This window comes from Pongo abelii, chromosome 12 (genome assembly GCF_028885655.2).
Source record: "Pongo abelii isolate AG06213 chromosome 12, NHGRI_mPonAbe1-v2.0_pri, whole genome shotgun sequence".
NCBI classification, from domain to species: domain Eukaryota; kingdom Metazoa; phylum Chordata; class Mammalia; order Primates; family Hominidae; genus Pongo; species Pongo abelii.
Genome location: NC_071997.2, coordinates 86,366,324 through 86,383,251, shown reverse-complemented (window position 1 = coordinate 86,383,251; position 16,928 = coordinate 86,366,324). Strand labels below are relative to the sequence as shown.

At 45.6% G+C, this 16,928-nt stretch overlaps 1 protein-coding gene across 2 annotated transcripts in view; it reads left to right on the top strand.

The window, feature by feature from the left end:
* Positions 1-16,668, top strand: part of PRKCE (protein kinase C epsilon) — a 532,372-nt gene extending 515,704 nt beyond the window's left edge. For both annotated transcript variants that reach the window (XM_063713711.1, XM_002812068.6), the window contains one exon: positions 13,420-16,668. In XM_063713711.1, coding sequence (XP_063569781.1) covers positions 13,420-13,566 — 147 coding nt within the window. In that variant the 3' untranslated portion in view covers positions 13,567-16,668. The remainder of the gene's footprint in view (positions 1-13,419) is intronic.
* Positions 16,669-16,928: the final 260 nt, after the last annotated feature.

Here is a 16,928-nt window from a genome sequence, read left to right as displayed (position 1 = left end):
TCTACGAAATAACCCCAAAAGACTTGGTGGGGATGGTGGCCTCTTGCACTGTGAGGGGTACACGGCAGAATGCAGTTGTTTGTTTGATGTTAACACAGCAACACCGCTACTGACAGAAGCCATTGAACTGGCAGCTTGTGCTGGGCACAGTGCTGCGCGTCTTTGTGCAGTGGCTGCATTGATGCCTCCCGGCAGTTCATCATGGGAGGCAGGATAGTACATGCCAGGGGCACAGCCTCGGGGTCAGAACAAGCTGATTCCAAGTCCTGACCCCACCTCTTGCCCAGCCTGCATGTTAGACAAGACGTCTATTGCCTCCGAGCCCATTTCCCCATCTTTACAATAGAGATGTGATCACAGCACTCTCCTCCCTGTGGAGTGGGTGTGAAGTTACAAGAGCCGGTTGTTGAAGGCATCAAAGCACTGGCAAAGTCTCCATCTGTAGCTTTGTTGTGTTTTCCTCCCAAAGAAGCTAAGGCTGTCCCAGGCACTGAGCTGGTGCTAAAAACACAAGGCAGATGCCCATGTGGAGCTCCAGTCCAGTGGAAAAGACACCTCCGACTGAGTCATCATTTAGTTCCAGTTAAGAAGAGTACCAGGAAACAGAACCTCGGCACAAGGGTCAAGGTATATATAGGAGGGGACTAGCCTGGTTTGGGGATCATTCCCCCAGGAAGAGGCATTTCCTTTCCTGTACAGCAGCAGCAGACATATCCCTTCAGTGGCCTCAGGAATGGTTTCAGAGCTCACGTGCAGCATCCTCTCAGTTCGACTCTTGGAGGGCTAGTGGGCTCAACAGTGGAGAGAATGGCTGTGGCTCTCTGCTGTCCTCCAGAGACTCTGCAGGGTTCATTCCATTAGCTTGGAGCCTGCAAAGCCAGGCTGAGCTGGGCCCTGCTAGTGTCAGAAGCGCCAGGCCCTCTTTACCCCAGGCACTGCCAGTCTCTTGCGGGAGCCAAGACTCCTGGGGCACTTAGCGGCATATCCAGGCCATTTCTAAATCCCAGACTGGATGTCATCTGGGGCCAGTGTGCACTGGATGGATGATGTGGACTCATCCATAATCAGGTGGCCCCATGTGGCTGGAATGTATGCTTTATATTTTTGTTACCAAATTTCAGAATCAATGTGTCACAGCCAAAGGAGTATATAGGTGTGGGCCTGGGCAGGCCTGGGCGGGCCTGGGCAGCCCTGGGAGGGTTTGAGGAGCAGGAATAAGCGCCATCCCTCAGAACTGCCCAGAAATGCCTCCTTCACTAACAAGAATGGAGACATAATGTGTTTGGAGCTAACGCTTTGAGACTATTGACTTCACCTGCACTTAGAAGATACCTCTGGAAAGAGGCTTAGATACACAGTCTACATCCGGGGGAGTGTTCTCAGCCATTTTTGCATGAGACAGCCTTCCCCACAGAGCACTGTATAGTCACTAAGTCCAGAGGGGATGCCCCATGCTGGGGACCCCTGTGGTCTGAAAGACTTAAGCAAAAGGGGGCACTGCAGGTCCTGAAAATACTTCTCAGGGCTTTCTCCTTTATGTGGATTCCTCAGAGACAGTTATTTTACCACTTAGAAAGCCAGGCTTTTTATAAAGGAAATGTTTAAATCAGTGGTTCTTAACTTAGCAGTGGTATCACTACCCCCTTGGAGAATCTGATACAGTAAACTCTGTCTCCAGGAAAACCCCAAGGTGTCACAAACACAGTACACTGTTCTATATTCTACCAGGCTCATGGAAACCGTGAAGCCATCCTTTGAGGCAGGGGTCTGCAAACTGCAGCCCAGGGCCAAATCCAGCCTACCACCTGCTTTTGTGCAGCCCTAGAATAAGAATGGTTTCAACATTTTTTTAATGGCTGAAGAATACTATGTCATGACACATGAACACTGTATGAAATTCAAACATCAGTGCCCATAAAGTTTTATCGGAACACAGCCATGGTCATTCATTTACACAGGTTCATGCTGCTTTTGGGCTACAGTGGCAGAGTGGAGTGGTTATGACAGAGACCATATGGCTCACAACATCTAAAATATTTACTACCTGGCCTTTCACAGAAAAAAATGGCAACCCTTGCTCCAGGGGTGGGAACCCCATCTAAGAAGCTTACTTTATTTTCCTTACTTTTGCTTAAAATGATTGAGCCATGGAATTTAGACATAGAAGCAGCATTGAAAGTCTCCTTGAAAAGCTTCTCACTTTACCAATGGCAGACGAGGAACATGTTCCCCAGTTTCGCAGGAGCAAGAGCCACGAAGGGGCTCTGTCCTGGGCCCTCCCTTTCTTCTGTAGGTTTCTGAATTGGCACTGCCTTCCAAAGGAACCTTTGGGTAGTTGCCCTGAAGTTTTGTTTCAAAGCATCATAACACGTGTTAGTTTGGTGGCACCTTCTTTATAACAGGGACACCTGCTTGCCTCTGTGATGGCAATCCCTGAAAGCTGTGTCTATAGACCCCAGCTAATTCCCAGACAAACCATAGTTGGCTGAACTCCCTTGATCTCTATTTGCTAGGTGTAGGGGAGGAGGTTTGCTGTTAGCTAATACCTGAAGTAGAGTTTTCTTTTCTCCTAAAGTAAATTCTCAAATGGAATTTGTAAAAAAATTTTTTTTTATAGTTTAGCAAACAATAATGAGACTGGAGTGGGGAAATAGTTGAATTCCATCAAACAGCAGACCTGATAGAATTCAGCTGTGGTTGATTGTTCAGAATGCCTGGCGGTCTGAGAGAATTTGGTCCATTTAGAAAATAGATATGTGTCTACCGACTGCCTCCAAAGGAATGAAGCAACTTTCCCTCAGAAGTGTTTTAGCGAGGAAACCAATGAGATTGTGGAAGGGGCCTGTAAGGCCCGGCCTGAGGCTTGGGCAGCTTGTCCCTACGACTACAGGGGCCACCTAGCTGCCAGGACCCTTTCCGTTGGGCTGGGGAATGGTGGGCCAAGTGGCCTCCCATTTTAACTGCCATTTGTGCCATTGTGCTTAAAAAGCAAGTGGGTCTTCATTTTCTTCTCCCTTAAAAGGTGGAAGCAGCAATCTTTTCAATAATGTAAAGGTCACAAACTGGAGGATTGTAAGACCCATTCAGCCAGGAGATAACTTTTTTAAATCAAATTAGTAGGCAACATTTAAAAAGAGATGTAAGTGAAAATGTAGATTGGGGCATTTCGTGGCAACTCCAAAGACCTGGGACCCCTGGGTCTGTGTCCCCGACAGGTGGCATCAGCTGGTGAGGCATGCAGTCCTCAGCTTACTGGGCTCCTCAGTTCCCAGTGCGCCCAGGCTTCCCCATGCCACTGGGGTTTATGCACACTCACAACACACACAGACACCCAAAGACACACACATGCCCCACTCATTAGAGAGTAAAGGAGATATGATGCTTTTTAATTTTTTTGAGATAAGATCTGGCACTGTCACCCAGGCTGGAGTGCAGTGATATGATCTTGGCTCTCTTGCAACCTCTATCTCCTGGACTCAAGCCAACCTCACACCTCCACCTCCTGAGTAGCTGGGACTACAGGCACATGCCACCGTGTCTGGCTAATTTTTGTATTTTTTTGTAAAGACAGGGTCTTACTATGTGGCCCAGGCTGGTCTCAAACTCCTGGGCTCAAGCTATCCACCTACCTTGTCCACCAGAAGTGCTGGGATTACAGGCATGAACCACCATGCCCAGCTGAGATATGGTGTTACAGCCTGCAATTTTAGCCAGCAGTGCTAAAATTGCTTCCTTCCTTCCTTGTTTTTCTAAAATCCTTCCTTCCTTGTTTTTCCTTTCTTATTCCAGAAAGTTTAAAGATGGCCCACCAGTATATATAAAGTTTACTATGAATATAATGTCAGTGAAAAGAAAGAAAGAGAAAACAGCACAGGAAGGCAAAAAAGAATCAGAAATGTTATTTTGGGTGGGTCACATATTTGGCTATTTGCCTCCAGTGAAAACTAATTGGTTCTAGATTTCGTGTGCGTGGGAGATAAATGCACACAGGTGGCCTAGGTGAAACAATGATTATTCCGTGAACTGAGACCAAATAGTTATCTCATGGATCATGCCAAAGACAATTCTGTTTGTTCTAACCATACGGTTGTGATCTTAGATATATTGAGGAAGGAACAATGCCAATAATTTACTCGATGTCACCTACTGTTCTCGCCACTTGATTGTATTCTTTCATTTAATCCTTACAACAAATATATGGGGAGGCCTACTAATGTCCCCATTTTATGGATGAGAAAATGGTGGCACAGAGATTACATAATTGACCCAAGGCCATAAAGTTAGTAACTGGAGAAGCAGGCATGGAATTCAGGCAGTCTGGCTGCAGAGCATGAAGGCTAAGCCACTAAGCTACCTCTCAGAGATCGGCATTTAAAGAAACCAGTCTGATTCCATGAGAGTTCTCAGATGTCCCGATTTTATAAATACCAATATAAAATAGACCAAGAAGTCATGAAGCTGAGAAGGAATGCTAGTATATAGCATGAACTTGCTATGTGTTGGAGGAGGCCAAATCTAGTATGGTCTTAGGCTCCTAAAAAGGCCTTTGGACAGCAACGAAAACAGGCCTTTTGAAATTGTTAAAAGAAGAAAGAAAGAGACCCACGGCCTTTATATGGAGGGACTCCACCAGGCTGCCCACCAGAATCACTTACGGAGATTTAAAAACTCACCATCTGGAGATTCCAATTCATCATGTCTAGGACGACGTTCAGGTGTCTAAATAGCTGTGTTTGGTTTTTATGCACGGCCAGGATTGAGAACTACTGTGTTAAAAAATGGAAAAAAGCAGACCTGTTATTTTGTCTCCAACTTTTCCCCAAAGAGAAATAGCTCCAAAGTACAAAGGGTGAAAACCACTAAGAGGAAATTGAAACCCAAGAGAGGCAAATTACCTTTAATAAAGCTCACCTGGGGAGCCCTATTAGTCCATGCCCAGACCAGATCCCAAAGCAATTCAACAGAATCCCTAGAGTGGGACGAGCAGCTCAGTGGGTTGAAGCTCCCCCAGGTGACTCCTGTGTAGGCCCAGGTGAATTACATTCCAGGTTACGGAAGAATCTGCTCTGCCTACTGTTTGGTAAATTGGAAATGATGGGATAGAGTAATGATACCAAGTAACAGGAGAAAGGCAAACCATCTCCCAGTATTCAGAAACTGGGAAAATGTAGACTTAGGACACTTTGAAATTGATATTATTAAAGCAAGTTTCTAGAAATTCTTAATGAGAAGATAGTTTGTGGACGTTTATGGGGCAGTAGTAATCACTTGAAGCAATTAACTTCATTTCCAGCAGAGAAATGCTCAGCCATTTGTATCTTTATTCCAGCAAAGCAACTGAGCAAAATGAAAACAGTGACCAGCCACTGAGAAGCTGGTTGCTTCTCAATGAATTTCACAACCACACCCCAAAGAGTGCTGGTGGTACTTGGTGTCACCTTTGTGAGAAGGCTGTTTCAGGGGCCAGGTCAAAGGGCTCTGGTCCTGATCTTGTGCTAAACAATATTTGCATAAGTGTCCCAATAGAGAGATTGGAGGCATGCCAATCAAATTTTAGGATGACATAAAGCTGGAGGATATAGCAGATAAGATGGATGATAGAATTAAAATGGCATTTGCGTTGTATTTTAGGGTTTATCTGAGCTTTACCTATAACCCTCAGAAAGCTAGGTATGTCTGTTATCTCTACTTCCTAGGTAGATACACTGAGATTCAGAGAGGTAAGCTGCAGAATCATGGTGATCTTGACAGGCTAGAAATATGTCCCAAAATAAGAAGAAATCAAGTGTAAAGGATTACGTTTGGATTTTAAAAACCAATTTCAGGCCGAGTATGGTGGCTCACACCTGTAATCCCAGCAGTTTGGAAGGCTGAGGTGGGAAGATCACTTGAGCCCAGGAATTCAAGACCAGCCAGGGCAACACAGCGAGATTTCATCTCTCTACTTTATATACTTAAAAAAATTTTTTTTAATCAGTTTCAGAAAAATAAGATTGGAGTTTGTATTAGTTGCCCAGGGCTACCGTAACAAAGTACCAAAACCTGGGTGGCTTAGAACAACAGAAATTTATGATCTCACGGTTTGTGGCTAGAAGTCTGAAATCAAGATGTTGGCAGGGTCCTGCTCCCTCTGAAACCTACAGAAGAATCTTTCCTTCCCTCTTTCAGCTTCTGGTAGCCACAGATGTTCATTGGCTCATGCGGCACAGCTTCAGTCTTCACACATGTGTCCCTGTGTCTCTTCCCTCTGTGCATGTCTGTCTCTGTGTCCAATTTCCCCTCTGATAAGGACACCAGTCATATTGGATCAGGGCCCACTGTAATGACCTCATCTTCATTTGATTACATCTGCAAAGAACTTTTTTCCAAATAAGACCACGTTCTGTGGTGCTGGGGGTTAAAACTTCACATATCTTTTTGGGGAGACACAATTCAACTCATAGCATGGTAAAATTGGATTGATACAACTAAGATAGTGTCAATGTTTTCTCATAGCTCTTAAGAAATGATAAAACATTGATACTATCTTAGACAATGTAATTTAAGGGTTCATGCCAAGTAGGAAGTAACACCACTGCACTTGGCACTGTTCAGACCGCAGAGGCAGGAACTGAGCAGTCACTTCTGGCCACCACCAAGGATATGGATTTTAAAAAAAATGGCTGGGCGCGGTGGCTCACGCCTGTAATCCCAGCACTTTGGGAGGCCGAGGCAGGCGGGTCACCGGAGGTCAGGAGTTTGAGACCAGCCTGACTAACAGGGAGAAACCCCATCTCTACTAAAAATACAAAAGCTAGCCAGGCGTGGTGGCAGGCGCCTGTAATCCCAGCTACTCAGGAGGCTGAGGCAGAAGAATTGCTTGAACCCGGGAGGCAGAGGTTGCAGTGAGCCAAGATTGTGCTATTGCACTCCAGCCTGGGCAACAAGCGCGAAACTCCGTCTCAAAAAAAATAGAGCACTGCCATGGACTCCCAGTAGAAACTTCCATGGGCAGTCCAGTGCCAGATGACCCCTCTATATGTTTTGACCTGTTTACTGTAAAGAAAATCCAAAAGTATGAACATTTCTTGGCTAACAAAATTATAAAGAGGAAGAAGGGATGACAGATGATTATGTTTAGAGAAATTTTTAACTTGAGAGTTAGATTCTCATTTTTGCCAGGCAGGGCACTATGCAGTGATACCTTCCTTATTTCATTTAACTTCACACATCAGTATGTGTGTATAAACATATACACATATATTCTTTTAATTCGAATGTATGGCTATAAAGAATATATGCATCTATGTGAGGATCTAGTTAAAGTTGAGGAAGTGTTCTAATTGTTTAAATTCTTTTTCTTTTAGAATATTTAAAAGAGAAAAGTGGAGCATAGATAAGAATATGGACATTTCAAAGCTAGGACGGACTTGGGATTTGGCTGTTATAGTGACTAAAATTATTTCCAGCCAATGAACATTAAGTGTCTGCTGTGTGCCCTGCCTTGCAGTAGGTACCTTGAGGGGTATGATGGGGAATATCATGCACGTGAAATAGCAGAAGGGGCTAAATGCATGATCCAGACAGTGCCATAGGAGCTGGGAGGAGGGCAGAGTGGAATGAGACTGGAGTCACGGAAGTCATAAGAAGGAGCCTCACGTGGGACCTGGAAGGATGCTGGCATTTGGGAGACCATGTAGAGACAGCGTGTCTCAGTTCAGGTCACACCCCATGAGGCAGAGGACCTCTGGCTTGGGGTCACTATGCTACTTGTGCTGTTGCTGTCACGCCAAGCAGAGTTAAGGGAGAAGGCAGGGACCAACAGGGCAACCACATGAAAGCCAGCCCTATGCCCCAGCCTGTAAGATCAGGGAGTATTCTCAGTGCTTTAAAACAAAGTCATCTGTTGATCTCCTGGGAATCAGATGAAGACAGAAGCAGACACTGCTGGCTCCTCCAAAAGCTCAAGTTTATGACGTCAGCACAGTGAGGGCTGTTAGAGATTGTGCTGGCCAGACAGGAAGTAAGCATTGACATTGCCTGCCCACCTCTGCCCTGGGCTCCCAACACCACCACAGCTGCTGAGTCTCTAGGCCTCAGAGTTGCCTGAGCTCTGAGGCAGGCCCAGTCTCTCAGAGGGATCTGGAGTGACCTGAAACTCTTATTTCCTCCCTCCCTGACTACAGACACCAAAAATGTGCCCTTCACCCAGAGTCAGTCCTAGATTTCTCAAATCTAAGACCCTATTTCTGAAACGATGCCAGAGGGAATTGGAATGTTGTTTTCCTCTAACATCAACCACAGGGTTCAGGGACATACCCACAAAGTCCCTAAACATATCTGTCTTGATGGAATTTTCCCAAACCCTGGTCAAACCTGTTTGTTTCTATCTTGTGTCAGCAATTAGAAAACTCTAGTGCCCCAAGTCCTGGGAGAAGAAATTTCATTAATTGGGCCTAAGCCTACCTGTTTTGCAGACCCCGTGGGCCTAGTGATGGTCTGGGATGCCTGGCTCCAGGCCCTTCATGAATCAGACTACAGCCATCCCCCCCAACTCCCTGCCTCCACTTCCCAAAATCAAAACACCCCCTGACAGGACAGCAGCCCCTGGCCCTGAACCCAGATCACGTTACTGGCTCTAGATAAAGTAGCAGCAAGAGAGGTGCACTTATTAATTTTTTCTAGCAGATACCTATTGAGTTCGCAGTATGTGCCAGGCATTGTGCTAGGCTGGGGATAGAATGGTGAGTTCAGCCCAGTCTCTGCCTGCAAGAAGCTCATAGATTAGTTGAAAAGAAGAGGCCTCCTCAGTGTGGTGAGTGCTAAGTTAGGAGAGATGGTGAGGGCACCCACAAGAAGCTTTGCTCAAGCAGCCTTGGAGGGACAAGGAGGGTTCCTGAAGGAAGGGCATGTACATGGAGGTGGGGAAATTGCATGGATGTGGGGCAGAAGGCAGGGATAGGGGAGGGCATTCCAGGTAGAGGGCTAGCTGTGCAAGGTTGGAGGCAGGAGAAAGCAGGAGGAAGCCCCATGGTTGGGCAGTGCCAGGGAGATGAACCTGGGGGAGGAGGCAAGGACAAGCTCCTGAAGGGCTTCAGAAGCAGGTGAGTGAAAGAACTCAGGACTTTACCCCAAAAGCAATGATGTGCAATGGAAGCATCTCAATTGCTGGAGGAAGCACTAGGATGTTCAGGCAGGCCCAGGCTCAGCCCTAGTTCAGGATTTGGAGGCACAGAAAGAGAGATAAGACTCAGCCCCTACCTTCAGGAAGCTCACAGATGGGCAGATACCATGCACTGTGTTGGGTAACAACCAAGCTATGCATGATGCATGCCCATGGCACACGAATGCTAAGATTTGAAGGCATGATGGGAGCTATCATTTATTGAGTGCCCTCTGTATGCCAGGTTCTGCAGAAGGAACCTAATATCACATCTCACTCAGTCCTCAAGGAAACCTATAGTGTGCCTGTTACCACCCCCATGTGACAGATGAAAAGACCACGGCTTAAAGAGGTTAACTTCACAGCATCAATAACCAGGAAAGGATGGCACCAGAATGAACTCAGCCAATGATCTTTCTCCTACTCTATGCAGCCTTCCCTAAGTGTGGGCCAAAGGTTGTAGAAAAGGCTTCATGGATTAGGAAGGGACTGAAGAGTTAGAATGTTGTTCCTTGTGTCCCACTGTCATCTCTCAGGCTCTGCAGTGGGGGCCAGGAGCCTGACATTTAGGCATTAGGGGAGGCAGGGATGACTGAGGATAAGGATAAACAAGTGTCTCTGAGAGCCTGCCCCTCAGAACCTTTGAGTCCTGTGCCTGCTCTGTGCGGGAGGTAGCAGCTTTTCAAAGAATAAAATCAGTGAGTAAAGAATATAATCTGCAGTTCTTTCCAAATTTGAGGATGCTGTGCTGCCTACATACCATTAATAGGGGATGGGTTTTCCCAGAGATGTTTGCTTTGGAAAACTCCCAAGCCTCTAATGTTAACAGTTAGAGATTGCACATAGTGGGGATGGTTATTTGAATTAGAAATGGGTAACTCACATGCACCTAAAATGTCTCCAAGGAAAGTAGGATAGGGGCCAAGTTGTGTAAGGAGGTGGGTGAGCCAAGTCTGTAATGATCATGAAGAATGGCATACTCTCTCAAATGCCACAGATGAATCTGGAACCTCAAGAATCTCAGAGCTGAGCTAAAATGGCTCTCCAAGATAACCCACTATGGAGCTAAGGTCCTCTGGGAATGACACCACTAGCAGTATTGACTGAGCCTGGTTCCCTGGTTCACAACAGCAAGTTGTGAAATTCAGACATCCTGTAGAATCTAGCTTTACCACTATGCTCAGCTGACCTCAAGAAATGAAACCAGCTTCCGTGATTAACAGACACTAATGACTAACAGGTGAAACACAATCAGGTAAATAGGGAGAGCCAGTGCCAGACAGCGTACAGATTTTCTGAAGTTCTTCATACACAGGTTCCCCTCATTAGCAGCCATCTGGGAGGGAGCTGGGGATGATTCTGAAACCTGGAGAATCCCGGTCACTATATCATACATTAGTTGAAGAGAGGGAGCCTCCTCAGTGTGGTGAGTGCCAAGTTGGGAGAGATGGTGAAGGCATCTCCTGCCTACATGCCTTGTACAGCCAGCCCTCTGCCTGGATTATACTGGTCTACCACAGACCTGGGCAAGGCCCGTCCTTAGTGACATTACAAATGGAATATTCTTCTTGCCCTATTCCTTGACTCCCTTTTTCTCCTTACTGCCACCCCTACTACTCCATTGTCCCCTTCGGCTCCAGCTCCCCCGGCGTGGATGCCCCTGGCTTGCCTACTGGGATGATACCCAGGGCTTCCCCAATTGTTGCCACAGCCTACCCAGCCCGCTCCTCCCTCTGGACTCGCTTCACCAGGCACAGAGGGCCCATAGCCTGCAATCCTCCCCAGTCAGTGAATCCCTCCCCCTTCCATAGAGATCTTCAGAAGAGGTGTTGCCACACCCTTTGCCCAGATGCCACCCTCCCGCATCAATGTGCGTCACTGTGGGGATGGTCTTTGTTGTTTCCCTCTCAAGCAGGACCCTTCTTTTCCTCTTGTTCTGTACACACTGCAGAGGGAGAACAGATGGTCCTCCTGCCGGGGGCCAGCCCTCCTGGCAGAGGTGACCAAACCACCCAGCTTTCCCATCTCAGGGGCATCATGGACACCCCTCAGGTACAGGTTCTGTTTCTGGGGATCCCTTGGGTTTTCTGTGTGTCCCCCCCTTCCCCCTTCCAAGGTCTCTGAGACCTGCTGACCTGTGCAGCTCAAGCCCAGAGAGAAGACACCAGGCAGGACTGGTGGTGCTAAAAGATGGTAGAAATCAGTTTGTCCCTCCTCTGTGCTGTTTGTGATTCTGATTTCAACCTGGGACCATTTAAAAACAGTCCCCTGCGCAGCTCACCCAGCTCACGTTACCCACTATCTTCCCGGACTCACAGCTGTCTCCCACCATGCTTGCCTACTGGCAGGTCTTTCTGGCTTTATTTTGCCTAATGGTGTTACCTAAATGTCTCCTAGTTGAACTTGACTGTTGTTATATCTTCCAATTTCTCCCGTGTCCAGATTTCCAGACCTTACCCACTGTGGAAGGCGTGACACTGAAGCCAAGACATGAGTTCTGGCTCTGCTCTTACCCAGTCCGGTGACCCTGGGAAAGTCACCAAACCTCTCTGAGCCAGTTTCCTCATCTGTAGGATCAGGATGTTACCGGCCTGTTCTGAGGATCAAATGAGTGAATAAATGCAAAGATTCTTTGTAAACTGTAAACCAACATTCTCCAAACTGCATTCTGCAGACCCTGCTCTCAGGAGAGGGGTTCATAAACTATTTAGGAAAAAAAAAAAAAGTTTTAGGTCAAGTTTGAGGAAGGCTAGCCTAAGCAAAGCAAAGCAGATTTCCTCACTCTAGAATTTCTCAGAGACTAACTTGCCAATGGGCATAGCAAATCTCCAAGAGCAGGGTAGAAAACATGGCTTTGTGTCAAAACCGCTTTTTTCATGGACTACTTATTAACTTCTTTAGGTTACTGGCTTCCACAGAGCATAGTGTATATTAATATTATTTCTCCTACAAATAATAATGTGAATCTTTCCACAAGATTTATTCCATCATCCAAGTCACTAATCCTGGGTAATACCAGTTAATCAGTGTCTGAAAAATGTATTGCTGGAGTCCCTGCCTTTAATCTTCCGGGCATTGTGCTCTGTGCTGTGGGGGAGAGGGGACCTGCTATTGAAGGCCTCTGCCATTGGACTCCAGCCCTAACTCCCACCATCCCCACGCCGCACTCTGCCCCTGCAGCTTGGTGAACCCGCTGCCCTGTGTATGCATCTTTTGTCTTCCTGTTCCCTGCCTTTGTTCCATCCTTCTCCCTGCCAAGGTGCCTCCCTCCCATTTCTACCAGTACAATTGTCGCCCATTCCTCAAGTCTTAGCCCAAACCCTGACTTCTCCATGGAAATTTTTCTAACTAAAGCGATGTGTTCTAGACAGGACTACTGACCCCATGAACTCAACTCTAAGCCCCTAAAGGCAGAGAGCATTACTTATACTTCCTGATTTTCTCCAAAAACCAGGATTCATTTGTGGGTTGATTGATTGCTCCCTTCCACCCCACCCCCCAGAACCATAAGGCACACAGTTGTACCTTGGGAACTTCAACCCAGAGGTATGGGTCCTTCAGAGCTGGGGAGTCAGTGGTGAGTTTACTTACTTCATTCAGTAGACACTTATTGCTGGGGAACTGCTGGGAACCCAAAGTTGAACAAGACAAGGTCTCTGCCTTTAAGAAGCTCTTGGTCTAGACAAAAGCATAAAAACGTCATGGCAAGTCAATGTGCTGAGTGTAATAATTGAAAAAATACTGGAGCACAAAATTGGGTTCGTGGTGAGAGTAAGTGGAAATCGAGGCAGGCTTGTAGAGAGGCTGTCACCTGGAGCAGATGTGGCCGGGTTATGGGGAAGAAGGACCTCTGGGAGGGGATTCAGATCTGTTCCCTGGGTCACAGGGAGGGAGGTTGTAATGGAGCCAGTAGGTTACAGCAGTTGCTGAAAGAGGGTGTGAGATGGGACCTTTGCATCATACACACACACACACACACACACACACACACACACACACACACACGTCTGTGGGAATCCCACTTCCCTGCTTTTCCATCATACCCTCTCACCCCTTCTTCCTTCTCACCTTGACTCATTCTTCCTCTCCTCGTCTCTCACTTCCGGGTCCTGGGGCCATCCATCGTTACCTCATCGGGACAGCCCCGTGTCTGCTGTCTGTTGGTAGCTAGAGGCCTGCTTTGGTGACAGGCTGGTCAGTGCGGTGCCCACTCCCCATGGGGGGCCCTCAGGAGGGCGAGCAGCCTCAACTCACCGCTTTCTCTTTTCTTCCCACAGAAAACCAAAAGAGACGTCAATAATTTTGACCAAGACTTTACACGGGAAGAGCCGGTACTCACCCTTGTGGACGAAGCAATTGTAAAGCAGATCAACCAGGAGGAATTCAAAGGTTTCTCCTACTTTGGTGAAGACCTGATGCCCTGAGAGCCCACTGCAGTTGGACTTTGCCGATGCTGCAAGAACGGGTGCAGAGAAGACTCCTGTGTTGGAGACACTCAGCAGGTCTTGAACTACTTCTCCTCCTCGGAGCCCCAGTCCCATGTCCACTGTCTATTTATTGCATTCCCTTGCCCCAGGCCACCTCCTCCCCCTCCCACCTGGTGACCAGAAGGCGCTCTCGGTTCTTGTCTCACCAGTAATGCAGACTCGTTGGGTCAGCAGTTAGCTGTATACACTGCCGTGTTTGGACCATTGGCAAGCCTGGTTCCACTCCTCAGGGGCTCCTGGCAGTGAAGCAACTTCAGTTCTTTTACTGCAAAGAAAAGAAAAAAGAAAGAAAGCAAACAAGAAGACTCTGGCTCTGCTATTGGACACAGATCCTGACCCCTCTTGCTTCTTTTCCCTCCTGCACCCCAGCTTGCCATCCCTGCCCTTCTGTCCTGGAGAAGAGACTGGTGCTTCTCCACACACACGAGGGAGGGTGCCCTCGAGGCATGCCCTCTGAGGGAGGGAGACCAGAGATGCAGGGATTGGCCAGCTGGGTTGGTTTGCTCTGGAATGGCTAACTCTTGCCTGCTTTGGTTTTAGCTTTTCAGCATGCCAAAGTCATGTAAGTTTGTGTCTTGTGGAAGAAATCCTCTTTGTGGAAAAAGAAATGGGGTTTTGAACTCTATCAACGTTTGAAAAATATATTTTCAAATTCACTTTCTAATTGGCCAAAAGATATAAGTTCCAGTCTGAATACAGGTAGATATTAAAGGGCTAATACAAAATGAGAAACCGGTCGTCCAAGGTGAATGCTGTCAATGCCCGAGTGACACATGAGGGCTGTATGAATTGAGAGAAAAGGCAGCAAGTAGCATTCCTCATCATTCAAGTTCTACCTGGACACAAAGGCGAGGACCCTGGGGTTCCAACAAAGCTCAGCTCCCAGATTCTCTTTCCAGTTTCATCCTAAGTTCCTAGCATAAACACTATTTATTTTCTGCCGCAGTGTGTTATTTTTGCGCACTTATACAAAATGGTAGTACTACTGTGTTGTGGTTTTTAAACATTAAACATGTAAAGTTATATACGAAATATCTGCTTTTGGAATAAGCAGAATGAGGCTAAACATGGGTTATACAAATGGTATCTGGAGACTGAAGAGCAACTTGTTTGAAAACTGACAGTGTCGCAAGATGTACTCAGTTTTGTTTCTGTGTGACATGCAATGGCAACTCATGTGGACACTATTGAAGGGAAGTGACATTACCTCCTGTAGATATGCTAACAGTGTTATTCTTTCATTTCCAAGGGTTCTCTGTGGCTTTGTGTATATGTTTCCCAGAGGTCTTTTGATTACCTAATTTACTGAACTGATTTAGCAGGGAATGGAATCCATTCCAACTATTGCACATGGATTTCCCAGCTGCCCCTAAATATATATACTTGTGAGTGGCAAAGTGGCACTAATGAAGCTTTTGCCTTTTGTACATTTGAGATTTTTGTATATAGTGTTTGCTGCAAGGCCTGTGGAATTAATTCGTTGAATATAGAGGTATCAACTGCTGCATGTTCAGGCATATTATAAAACTTTAGTCTATGAAAGAATAATTATAATAATGTCCAGGTGCAATACTCTGTAAGTGTATTGGTTCAAGTTACCGAGAGATAGGTGTGTTCCTTTATGGGGGATGGGGGGGTGTGTTGGGGATTCTTTGTATTGTTTATTTCATTTTGGTTTATTTTAAAAGATGTAAACATATATTAAGCTATATTAAATCTCACATACAGTTCTCCTGTGCTCTATTATACCCTGATAGAGATGGGGGAGAGAAAGGGATGTTTTTGATGGTGGTTTCAAAGCTCAGACAGTAACTATCTTGAGCCCATAGAGAGTCTGTGTCCATATTTGCATCTGGCTGGTCATAGCCTTTGTTACTAATGATGACATTCAGTTCTCTTTGTTTTTATTTTTTAAAAACTCAGGTGTAATTATTATCTGTTCTTATAATTGCAAATATTAAATATTATGATATATCAATTCGTGTGTTTGGCATACCAGTGAATGATGAAGAACATTAGATTAATTTAATTTATCTTCGGTAACTTGACATTCTGGAGAGAGACTATCTTCTGGAGTTGAGTACAAGCACAGAAACATCTTTACGGTGGCATCATCTCATTTTTTAGGAAGACATGATAATACTGCCCATTATATTCATGTGTAACTACTGTTCTTTCTTCTGCTTTCTTCACCATCATAAACTTTGGACAACCAAGCAAGCTCTAACCGCAATACCAGATGGCCTTATCCAAGGGCCTGGTGGTTGCACGGCAGTGGGAACTGGGCCTTTCCTACAGGACAACTGGCAAGTTTGCTGGGAAGTCAAATAATACATTCCACCTGGCAGCTGAAGGCAGTCAGTCAGTCTGTCCCAGAAAGGGCCCTTTTCAGCACCCAAGGCTGGGCTGGCTGGGATGCCTCTGGCTGGTGAAGTTCTCACATAGGCTGATTTAAATCCAGCAAAGGTCTATAGAAAAAGGCTTGTGTGTTCCTTGAGTAATCATTGTTTCGTTTTCATTTTTACAAGAGTTTGAAAATAGACACACTGTTAACACTTCTGCCAGTTTTTTCTAATCTTTCCAGCCCCACCCCCTTTCTCTTTCTCTCTCTCTAAAAGAAAAAAAAAAAAAAGGGAGTGCAAAAAAAAAAAAAAGCCAAAAAATATATGAAGGATAGCTGTTCTTCTATGTTCTCTCATTATGGACTTTGTGAAGTAGAAACATAATTTTTTTTTCCTCCAAAGGTGAAAAAACAACTCATTCTTGCTTTAAAAAAAAAAGAAGGCTAAAAAATTACCTCTTTTTAAATTATGTGCAAAATAATTCTGGCTAACTGTAAAATGTATTCAATTTTAGGACTTTTTTTTGTATTGTGATGCTTTATTTGTACATTTTTTCCTTTCTGGATGTAATTTTAATCTCTTGCCATTCATTAGTGTTATTTCATTGTAAACATTATTGTGCCAAATGTACTGTATTCAAAAGGATGTGAATGTGTATTGTTTCAGAACCTAATAAATACAATGACGTTAAGTCTTATTTTCAGTGCCAATAAGAATTTTTCATCTCTGTTATGAGTGGCAAAGTGGCACTAATGAAGCTTTTTGCCATTTATATATTAGAGATTCAAAAATTCCTAAACCTAAACGTGGTTTCAGCTTTCCTTTCTCCTTGGAAGATGCACAAAAGCTGCAAATGACCATATTTGCACATTCCCCCTGCCTTTGTGCTTCTGGGCTGTCAGAAGGAATAAGGGGGACCCGTGCTGACTGGACATGGCTCTCAGCTGCCTTGGCCTG